Genomic DNA, 11,860 nt, shown 5'->3' on the forward strand with positions numbered 1-11,860 from the left:
TGTGTCCTCCAAAACATGACCTGCCAATCCGCGCTACTTCTTAACACCTGCTCGCTTAACCCGGAAACCAGCCGCACCAATGTGTCGGAGGAAACACAGTTTGACTGACTACCAACATTAGCTTGCAGGCACCCGGTGCACCACAAGGAGTCGCTAGAGCGCGATGAACCAAGGAGAGCCCCCCCAGCCAAACCCTCCCCTAACTTGGATAACGCTGGGCCAATTGTGCGTTGTCCTATGGGACTCCCGGTCACAGCCGGCTGTGACACAGCCTGGGATCAAACCACAGGCTGCAGTGACACCACTGCGATGCAGTGCCTTAGACCGCTGCGTCACACAGGAGGCCCTTCGTATTTATTTTCTAACACAATCATGGTACCAATACTTGCTTCTACACTGAACAAAAATATAAACGCAACATGCAACAATTTCAAAGATTTTACTGAGTTACAGTTCATATAAGGAAATCAGTCAATTGAAATAAATGAATTAGGCCCTAATCTATGGATTTCACATGACTGGGAATACAGATGTGAGTCTGTTGGTCAAAGATAACTTAAAAAACAGGTAGGGGCATAGATCAAACCAGTCAGTATCTGATGTGACCACCATTTGCCTCATGCACCTCTGACACATCTCCTTCGCAGAGTGTTGATTAGGCTGTTAATTGTGGCCTGTGGAATGTTGTCCCACTCTAATGGTTGTGCAAAGTTGCTGGATATTGGCAGGAACTGGAATGCTCTGTCGTACACATCAATCCAGAGCATCCCAAACATGCTCAATGTCTGGTGAGTATGCAGGACATGGGAGAACTGGGACATTTTCATCTTCCAGGAATTGTGTACAGATTCTTGCGACATGGGGCCCTGCATAATCATGCTGAAACATGAGGGGATGGCGGCGGATGAATGGCATGACAATGGGCCTTAGGATGTCGTCACAGTATCTCTGTGCATTCAAATTACCCATTGGTAAAATGTTTGTTGTCTGTAGCTTATGCCTGCCCATACCATAACACCACCACCACCATGGGGCACTCTGTTCACAGCATTGACATCAGCAAACTGCTCACCCACACAACACCATACACGTGGTTTGCTGTGAGGCCGGTTGGACATACTGCCACATTCTCAAAAATGAACAGCTCTGGTGGACATTCCTGCAGTCAGCATGCCAAGTGTACACTCCCTCAAAACTTTAGACATCTGTGTCATTGTGTTGTGTGACAAAACAGCACATTTTAGAGTGACCTTTTATTGTCCCCCAGCACAAAGTGCACCCTTGTAATGATCATGCTGTTTAATCAGCTTCTTGATATGCCACATCTGTCAGGTGGATGGATTATCTTGGCAAAGGAGAAATGCTCACTAACAGGGATGTAAACACATTTGTGCACAAAATTTGAGAGAAATAAGCTTTTTGTGTGTATGGAAAATTTTGGGGATCTTTTATTTCAGCTCATGAAACATGGGAGCAACACTGTTGCGTTTGTATTTTTGTTCAGTGTATTTTACCAGATGTACGTCTTTGAACCGATTACTTTAAAATCACAAACAGAAAAAGCTAGAAGGATAATTGACTTACTAATGGCAGCCTGCCGTACCGCAGCACTGAGCAAGCCTGCAACGTAACTTCATAGACTAGCTCAAACTGCACATGCAACGTTTCTAAAACGACACTTCCTGATCTTCAGGATCTTCTTCTTTGCTAAGCTAAAGGACAGAGCAACTGCACACAGGGCTTTCGCAACCTTGTTCCAATATTGGAACAAGGTGGAATCCTATTACACCGACTCCGATGCCCAATACGTGGCAGTGTCGGAGTCGCTCCTCTGTGACATCACAGGGACATCACACTGCTGGGAGGGAGGTCACAGGGCCCCCCCGAAGACCATCTGATTACAGTTCACTCACACACACACATTTCCACATCCATGTGACCCTAACAAGCCCAAGGGGGGGTATTATCTTGCTCCCCACATCACAGCGAATCTCACAGTGTTTGAAAAAAACTGTTTTTTAAACGTTTTAACTTTTGATGATGTCAACTTTTTAAATGTATATTATTTTCACATATGTTCACATTGGTATTGTGCTGGAAATAATGAAAATGAGGTTGAAAAGTGGTGCCATTGCCCATTGACAATTTAAAAAACACAAATAGTAAGCAGACTGACTCGAAGAGTGCTACAAAATCCCACAATACCATAACAAATGAATATATTATCAGTATATAGATCATCTTATTCAATCTGAGCTCTCTTTATCATCAAGGCATGCCAGCGTTTGTTGTGCTTCCTCTGCACTCTCCATTTCCTATATCTTCACTTTTAGCATCATGGCTACTTTGGCTACATTCAAGGAAGTAGCCATTTTACAATGTAACTGTGGGTAGTGAAGGCACAAACACCACACAAAAAAACAACTGAACTAACCAATCTAATTTAGTTTACCAAGTATTTTAGGGTAGTAAACCAATTATTAAGGCATTGTAAAAAGAGGCATTGTCAAAACACCTATCCACAACTCCCTTTGACTAAACGTTAGACAGTCAAAACACCTATCCACAACTCCCTTTGACTAAACGTTAGACAGTCAAAACACCTATCCACAACTCCCTTTGACTAAACGTTAGACAGTCAAAACACCTATCCACAACTCCCTTTGACTAAACGTTAGACAGTCAAAACACCTATCCACAACTCCCTTTGACTAAACGTTAGACAGTCAAAACACCTATCCACAACTCCCTTTGACTAAACGTTAGACAGTCAAAACACCTATCCACAACTCCCTTTGACCAGTCAAAACACTATCCACAACCCTTTGACTAAACGTTAGACAGTCAAAACACCTATCCACAACTCCCTTTCAAAACACCTATCCACAACTCCCTTTGACTAAACGTTAGACAGTCAAAACACCTATCCACAACTCCCTTTGACTAAACGTTAGACAGTCAAAACACCTATCCACAACTCCCTTTGACTAAACGTTAGACAGTCAAAACACCTATCCACAACTCCCTTTGACTAAACGTTAGACAGTCAAAACGCCCCATGTCTTTGTAAATCCTTTTGTAAGAAATGAAAATGTATGTGGCCATGTACACTGCCTTCAGAAGGTTTCTATAACCATGTGGTTCTGTGTGCCTCAGTCAGTAGAGCTTGGCACTTTGTGGAGAGCTTGATTCCCACAGGGACCAGTATGAAAATGTATGTGGCCATGTACACTGCCTTCAGAAGGTTTCTATAACCATGTGGTTCTGTGTGCCTCAGTCAGTAGAGCTTGGCACTTTGTGGAGAGCTTGATTCCCACAGGGACCAGTACGAAAAAGTATGTACTAACTACTGTAAGTTGCTCTGGATAAAAGTGTCTGCTAAAATATAAAATAACCATTGACTTATTCCACACTTTCTTGTGTTACAGCCTGAGTTCAAAATGTATTAAATATTTTTTTTTCTCACAGTTTTTCAGATATACATATTAATATTTTTAATGACGATGGTAAGTCAGGTTTCAGAAAACCTAGAACCGTAGCCACTCCATAGAAGCAAACGGAGCATGGCTTTGTGCCCGTGGTTGCACCTTTGCAATGCAGAAAACCCTCCTCTGCACCCCAAACCGTTCAAAACTATTAACCCTCAAAACTGTTAACCCTCAAAACTGTTAACCCTCAAAACTGTTAACCCTCACCCTCAATATAACAGGCTTTTCTAATCCAATATTGGTGCACAATTTCTACTTAAGGTGGTTGGGGTTCGTTCCTTGTCAATCATTGGCTCATTTGTGAAATTAGCATTCTGACAATATCTTTAATTAAATCATTCATTCATTTATTAATGCAATTGCATACAGAAGTTGACAACAGGAACATAGCACGCATGTTTCCGAGTAAGTTCTACAAAATAGAAAAGGTCCCAAGTTGCTTTTATCATGCTTGTAGTGAACCCCCTGTGATGTCACTGCCTACGCCATTACCTTCTACTCATGAGACCAAAACCATGCCTACACAGCTACATAAACAATACTTTAGTGTTATCTAAAGGCTCAGCAGTAAATGTCCAAGTTGATTTATAGTGGAATGTCTGACTAGTCTCTTATCGCTTACTGGAGAGTTCTGTCTTCACAGTCACACATTTCTCAGACAGTTTCTTTATAAGAGGCAGAGAGACTAAAAAACAACTGTGGAACAACATTAAACCTCTATAATGAATATATATTGTTAATCTGTAGTCTAGGACCCTATAAATGTAAGGAGGGTGGGGTCTTATAACCCCTCCCCTTCTATTAATACAACATAAGCATAATCAATTATTATAATACATCAAACATTTAGTACAGCCCCCATCATGACCCCTAGGTGAACCTCTAACAAGATATCAAAGGGACGCAAAAGGCACTTTTATTGTGAAACGACCCAGTAACTAGCTGGCCTCTGGCACTGAGCAGTTCCCGGTAGTAGTTTAGCCAACTGCTCTTCCCTGACGTGGTACAAAACGCATAATTGATATTTTACATTGATGTTCTGACATTGGTTATATTGGTTATATAAAGGACGTTTAAACTGGGTCCAGCGCTTCATGAGACACAACTACAGTATAGTGAATTACCAGGCCAAGTTAATATAACTTTGAAAATACTGCACCAAACAAACCCAACACAGCTGTATGGTGATTCAACTGTATTCCTGGACAGTTTTGTCATTTATATTGCATAACACATGACACTGCATTATTTGTTCACCCATTGGAGAAAGTGCAGGTATCTTATATTTCTCTAAACACCAGGTTATAATGGGAGATATGTTCATAAAGAATATATAAAACCACTTCTAACAATTAATCAATGAAAGTATTGATCAACAATTAATAAATTAACTTATTTATCATTTTCATCTGCAAACTTGTTTTGTTTTCAGAGGTCACCCTGCTTTACAATAAGAGATGATGATTGAAGAGACTCTCTAATGTTTAGATGATGATTGAAGAGACTCCCTAATGTTCAGATGATGATTGAAGAGACTCCCTAATGTTCAGATGATGAATGAAGAGACTCCCTAATGTTTAGATGATGAATGAAGAGACTCCCTAATGTTCAGATGATGAATGAAGAGACTCCCTAATGTTTAGATGATGAATGAAGAGACTCCCTAATGTTCAGATGATGAATGAAGAGACTCCCTAATGTTCAGATGAAGAGATGAATGAAGAGACTCCTAATGTTTAGATGATGATTGAAGAGACTCCTAATGTTCTAATGTTCAGATGATGAATGAAGAGACTCCCTAATGTTCAGATGATGAATGAAGAGACTCCCTAATGTTCAGATGATGAATGAAGAGACTCCCTAATGTTCAGATGATGAATGAAGAGACTCCCTAATGTTCAGATGATGAATGAAGAGACTCCCTAATGTTCAGATGATGAATGAAGAGACTCCCTAATGTTCAGATGATGAATGAAGAGACTCTCTAATGTTCAGATGATGAATGAAGAGACTCCCTAATGTTCAGATGATGAATGAAGAGACTCCCTAATGTTCAGATGATGAATGAAGAGACTCCCTAATATTCAGATGATGAATGAAGAGACTCCCTAATGTTCAGATGATGAATGAAGACTCCCTAATGTTCAGATAAAGAATGAAGAGACTCTCTAATGTTCAGATGATGAATGAAGAGACTCTCTAATGTTCAGATGATGATTGAAGAGACTCTCTAATGTTCAGATGATGAATGAAGAGACTCCCTAATGTTCAGTTTAGGATCATTAAAGGACAATCAGTATGATCATTGTGATCACTGTTACTCCTACATACATTTTTGAGCCTGAGACTTTCAATGCCAGATTATCAATGACCTTCCTCCCTTCATCTTCCCCCTCACAGACTTTTCTCTCTTCAGTCTCCCTCCTTTTCTCCTCCTCCTCTCTTATCGTTGCTATGGCTGCATCCCTCTTTCTAACCTCCTGTTCCAGTATCTTTCTCAGAGCCTCCTCCCTCCTCCTGATCTCCTCTTCCCTCCGGGTCAAGATGTTTGTCACATGATAGTATCCCCTATTCTCATTCAATAGTCTGTCTATCTTCTCCAGCAGCTCTGTGACCTGAGTGAGGTCATTCTTTTCTTTGTTAATGAAGACGTGATGTCTACCACCACACATACTGAGAAGCTTTAGGGAATCACTGTTGTCCTTTAGATACTCCTCCACTGGTTTCCCTTCTAGCTGGTCTCCACCAGTGAACAGCACCATGGTGTATTTAAGGGCCTCCTCCTCAAAGTTCTCATTCATCCATTTGACCGTTTTCTTCTCCTCTTCTGTGCACCAGTTGCACAACCTGATCACCAGCAGGAACATGTGAGGTGTTGAGATGTTGATGCATTGAGCTACTTTACCTGCAACTTCCTCAGATGCCAACACATCTGGGGTGTTAATCATAGTTATGTTATTTCGGCCCACAACAGCATCTTGTTCCTCACACTGTGGCCCATACGAAGGTGAAGCCTCCACTCTAAAGGCCTCTCTTCCCAGGATGGTGTTTCCTGATGCTCTCTTCTCTGATCCAGACTTCCCCAGCAGAACAATCCGTTGCTGTAATTCCACCTCAGACCCTGCAGAGATGCAGGACATTTAAAATAGGTTAAACAAGCTTCAATTGTATAAGTGAATAACATTAATACTGGAACAAAATGAGAAATAAAGAAAAAATGAGTAAACTCACCGTGTACAGTGACACACAATCGTGTATAACATACAAGTCCTACCAGGGCAAGTACCAGTATGAGAATCCCCAGAAGACTGATGAAGAAGGCTGTTTTCCATGAGCAGACCTACGAAGGAGAGTCAAGGAACTACGTCATGTATATACTGTAGGTGACTATTAGGATTGCAGATTTTTGGTAACTTTTCCCAAATTCACAGGTTTTCCAGTAATCTCAGTTGAACGAGCAGGAAATCCAGAATCCTCATTTCTGGAAAACCGGGGAATTTAAGGAAAGTTACCATCATTTTGCAACCCTACCCAACCTTTCTTGACAATTTCTATCAGGGGACCAAATAGACATTTCAGTGGAGACGAAGGAAACTACCTGAGTCGCAGTTTGTTCTGTTTCAACATATGTTTCATGGACGTGATGGTCTACATTTGGAACAGTTTTCCTTCCTTCAGTGGCCTCCACCAATGTGTGTTTCATCAGTCCCGGGGCCTGGTAGTGGTCTCTAACATGGTTCTCACAGAAAGTAGCCTTGCAGTCCTGGCAGAACTTCACAGCTTCGTCACTGTGCTGCACACATATGGTACAGTCCAGTCTGGTACCATGTACTATTCTGCTATCCTGCATCTGGCCTAAAGCAGGCAGAGGGTCCTCAACCGTAGGGCTGTAGAAAGGTTCAAGCTGAATGAAGCCACCTGTTACATGCACGTTTATAACACATGCACGTTTATAACACATGCACGTTTATAACACATGCACGTTTATAACACATGCACGTTTATAACACATGCACGTTTATAACACATGCACGTTTATAACACATGCACGTTTATAACACATGCACGTTTATAACACATGCACGTTTATAACACATGCACGTTTATAACACATGCACGTTTATAACACATGCACGTCCATAGCGAAGGATCAACAGCATTTACGTTTTACATTGTACATTTGAGTGACTCACAATTAGGGTTAAGTGCCTTGCTCAAGGTCACATTGACAGATTGGTTGCTGGATTTGAACCAGCAACCTTTCGGTTACTGGCCCAAAGCTCTTAACCGCCAGGCTACCTGCCACCTCATCATGGTACATGATAGTAGATAAGACAGCATTCAGTACTATGAACAACAAACACTTTTACATTATAGGAAATCAATAAATAGCTCAGGCTAGGATTCCTCATAACACCAAAACAAAGGTGTATATCTGGTTTACATTATGGGCATACATACTGTACCTCTGATTTATATGAAGACCAGATCCATATAAATCAATCTCACTGTCTGCTGAGGCGACTGTATACAGTGAGTACTCTGTCTCCACCTGTTGGCTCCTAGCAACAACAGACAGAAAGAGAAGTGTTTGAAATGTTTGTCAAAGTGGTTGGAAATCTAAAAAGTCATCCATGTTTTTTTCTTCGGGAGAGTAGAAGTTTGCAGGTCGGTTTGTGAAGATTGACTGATGTTTTACAGTGCATTCAGAAAGTATTCAGATCCCTTGATTTTTTCCCACATTTTGTTTACATTTCAGGCTTTTTCTAAAATGGGTTGAATTCATCAATCTGCACACAACAACCCATAATGACAAATCAAAAATAGTTTTTTTAGAAATGTTTGCTAAATTATAAAAAATTTAAAACAGATATACCTTATTTACATAAGTATTCAGACCCTTTGCTATGAGATTCGAAATTGAGCTCAGGTGCATCATGTTTCCATGGATTCATCCTTGAGATGTTTCTACAACTTGATTGGAGTCCACCTGTGGTAAATTCAATTGAATGGACATGATTTACAATATAAATAATGTATAAGGTCCCAAAGTTGACAGTGCATGTCAGAGCAGAAACCAAGCCATGAGGTCGAAGGAATTGTCCGTGGAGCTCCGAGACAGGATTGTGTCGAGGCACAGATCTGGGGAATCATACCAAAACATTTCTGCAGCATTGAAGGTCCCCAAAAATACAGTGGCCTCAATCATTATTAAATGGAAGAAGTATGAAACCACCAAGACTCTTCCTAGAGCTGGCCACCCTGTCAAACTGAGCAATCAGGGGAGAAGGGCCTTGGCCAGGGAGGTCACCAAGAACCCGATGGTCACTCTGACAGAGCTCCAGAGTTCCGCTGTGGAGATGGGAGAACCTTCCAGAAGGACAACCATTTCTGCAGCACTCCATCAATCAGGTATGTTATGGTAGAGTGGCCAGACGGAAGCCACGCCTCAATAAAAGGGACACGACAGCCTGCTTGGAGTCAGGACTCAGACCAGGAGAAACAAGATTCTCTGGTCTGATGAAACCAATATTGAACTCTTTGGCCTGAATACCAAGTGTCACTTCTGGAGGAAACCAGGCACCATCCCTATGGTGAAGCATGGTGATGGCAGCATCATTTTGTGGGGATGTTTTTCAGCGGCAGGGACTGGGAGACTAGTCAGAATCGAGGGAAAGATTAACAGAGCAAAGTACAGAGAGATGATGAAAACTTGATGAAAACCTGCTCCAGAGCACGCACGACCTCAGATTGGCATGAAGGTTCACCTTCCAACAGGACAACGACCCTAAGCACACAGCCAAGACAACGCAGGAGTGGCTTCGGGACAAGTCTCAATGTCCTTGAGTGGACCGCCAGAGCCTGAACTTGAACCCGATCGAACATCCCTGGCGACCTGAAAATAGCTGTGCAGCGACATTACACATCCAACCAGACAGAGTTTGAGAGGTTCTGCAGAGAAGAATTGGAGAAACTCCCCAAAGCAGGTGTGCCAAGCTTGTAGCGTCATACCCAAGAAGACTCGAGGCTGTAATCGCTGCCAAAGGTGCTTCAACAAAGTACTGAGTAAAGAGTTTGAATAGTTATGTAAATGTGATGTCAGTTTTTTATTTGTAATAACCTGTTTTTGCTTTGTCATTACGGGTATTGTGTGTATATTGATGAGGGGGGAAACTATTTAATCCATTTTAGAAAAAGGATGTGATGTAATCAAATGTGGAAAAAGTCATGGGATCTGAATACTTTCCGAATCCACTGTAGACAAATATTTCAGAAGACAGCATCTCACCATTTCACAGAGGTACGGTTGAACTTTATTGGTTGACACATGGACCGATCACTGTTCCTGCTGTAAGGCACAGGTGTTTTGGGACAAAAATAATACGATTTTCAACTACAGCTTGAGTTAAAACTGGTCCTACTTTATTTGGACATTACTGTTCATATTTAGAATGAAATACAATCACGAAACATGTAATTTTATAGCTACAAATGTTGTTCTAAAATGTCTAGTTTTTCTCTCGCATAATTGAATTGGTAACACTTCACTGACTATAGATAATAGGAAACTCCACTTACCTCGTTTCATCCGAGCTCATGTTATCAGTTACTTGGGTTGGCAGCAATGTATCCGTTTCCCCTGGGACAGAACCTATATTTTCTTTATCTCTATCTCTTGGCAAATCAATTGCTTGGTAATCAGGATTGGCAGCCACTTTATGATGCTATGATACAAAGTACAACAATGGGCACAAACACAAACAAGACTGAAAAGGCTCAATTAATAAAATGCGTAATCTAGGCGCAAGTATGTCGGTTTTTGGGCGACGCAACCAAATTCACATAGAAATGTGAGTTGTAGATCTGTCACTCTCATTGAAAGCATGTCTGAGCATGTCTGAGCGATAGATGCAGTCTATGTACGGCCGTTTCTATGCTTCCCGTTCATAAGTTTCATTTTTGGGTCGTTTAACTTTCGTTTTTGTAGATCAGCTTCAAACAGCTGAAAAATACTGTGTTTTGGGTTATTGAAAATGTTTCACAGCATTTAATAATGGCACAATGGATAGCTTGTTTTGTCACATGAACTGAAATAAGAGAAGGACCATTAGAATGTTATCAACCAGAGCAATTTCTACATAGCTACCTATGACAAGTTTACAGTATTTGTCAATGTTTTGTTCATACCTTTTCTAGTTTAAATACTAAGACAATTATTCTAGAGTGATTGAAATTTGATTCAACAACTTTATACAGTACAATTAGGGTGTGCTTTGGTGATAAAATTTCACTTATAATATAAAATAGATTTTACGAAGACAAATATGTTTATTCACTTTCGCTAACATATCAATGGATTTTACTTTTTGTGGTAGTCATCTTCAAAGTTGTTTCCGCGGGTTGCAAAAAGCAAAATTAGCATTTCACGAGCTGATTTCAATGTTAAAGGCTTTGAAAATAAAACGCTTGGTATAAGCTCAGTGTTGTGTTGACATTTAACAGAGCTGGTGAGAAATCTTTTAAAAAGAACAGGAATTTCGAATTAATATGAAAGTGTATACAAAAATACGAAAATACTACATGTCACATGTCTCAAAATCGATATCCATCTTACCTCTCTATATTATATCCTGCTGATAAGAGAAGATGACGAGTTTAACGTGAAAGTGAGCTTCTCATGTGAAAAAAGAAAAAAGTCTGTCCCTCTCAATCTTGTCTTCTTCTTCTTTAGTATCATAGCGTTTGCACATTTAGTTTGTGAATGCGGCCAACTACTGTTCGGAGTTCAATCATGTTACATTTTGTGAAACAAATTAAAAAAGGAAGGAAAATAAAATATTGCACCACCATACACATATATATCACTATTTCATAAAAATACAAATAAAAACCACCAATCCATTCCACTACTTTGACCCTATATGCTAATGCACCTTGCCACCAGGCTGGGAGGATGGGACACCACCACTAAACACACCCTGTAACTCTTCTGTAGCTCCATTCCACTACTTTGACCCTATATGCTAATGCACCATGCCACCACTAAACACACCCTGTAACTCTTCTGAAGCTCCACCGAAATACTTCTCTGCAGCTGCCACCACCACATCTATTTTCTGTGATTGACGTTCCATTTCTGCGGTACAGTTAATAACCATTGCTATGAACGCTAAGAAGCCAACCTTACTGAAACATATATCACTCGTTGGCCTATCCCTCTGTGCTGGCACAGATCTACTACTCACAGGGATCATCTCAGGGTCCCTCACCGTTGACCCATCCTCCTCTACTTTCTTCACTGGCCCAGTATGCTGGTAGAGGATGCACTACTCTGACTCTGGTCACCTCCACTTGCCACTCTCGCACCGGAC

At 40.9% G+C, this 11,860-nt stretch overlaps 1 protein-coding gene across 2 annotated transcripts; it reads right to left on the reverse strand.

Annotated features, from left to right (window-relative positions):
* Positions 1 to 5,307: 5,307 nt before the first annotated feature.
* LOC112238365 (GTPase IMAP family member 5) lies at positions 5,308 to 11,228 on the reverse strand. Of its 2 annotated transcripts, XM_042304582.1 has the most exons (7): positions 11,104 to 11,228; positions 10,068 to 10,213; positions 9,778 to 9,837; positions 7,955 to 8,050; positions 7,087 to 7,375; positions 6,720 to 6,828; positions 5,308 to 6,609 (listed from the first exon to the last, which is right to left on the reverse strand). In XM_042304582.1, exons 2-7 carry the CDS (start codon positions 10,085 to 10,087, stop codon positions 5,771 to 5,773), a joined length of 1,413 nt encoding a protein of 470 aa, XP_042160516.1. In that variant the 5' UTR covers positions 10,088 to 10,213; positions 11,104 to 11,228; the 3' UTR covers positions 5,308 to 5,770. The 2 variants fall into 2 exon arrangements, with proteins under 2 accessions (XP_042160516.1, XP_042160518.1); XM_042304584.1 differs by having other exon boundaries at positions 10,068 to 11,211.
* Between the last annotated feature and the right edge of the window lie 632 nt (positions 11,229 to 11,860).

Source organism: Oncorhynchus tshawytscha, linkage group LG02 (assembly GCF_018296145.1).
Source record: "Oncorhynchus tshawytscha isolate Ot180627B linkage group LG02, Otsh_v2.0, whole genome shotgun sequence".
NCBI classification, from domain to species: domain Eukaryota; kingdom Metazoa; phylum Chordata; class Actinopteri; order Salmoniformes; family Salmonidae; genus Oncorhynchus; species Oncorhynchus tshawytscha.

Excerpts from the sequence above, each read along its gene's own strand:
- LOC112238365 (XM_042304582.1), bottom strand. The coding sequence starts at position 10,087 with ATGAGCTCGGATGAAACGAG. Across the intron at positions 9,838-10,067 it reads ATGAGCTCGGATGAAACGAG|CAGGAACAGTGATCGGTCCA; the intron begins GTAAGTGGAGTT and ends TGTGCCTTACAG. Across the intron at positions 7,376-7,954 it reads GGTCTTCATATAAATCAGAG|CCCTACGGTTGAGGACCCTC; the intron begins GTACAGTATGTA and ends ACCTTTCTACAG.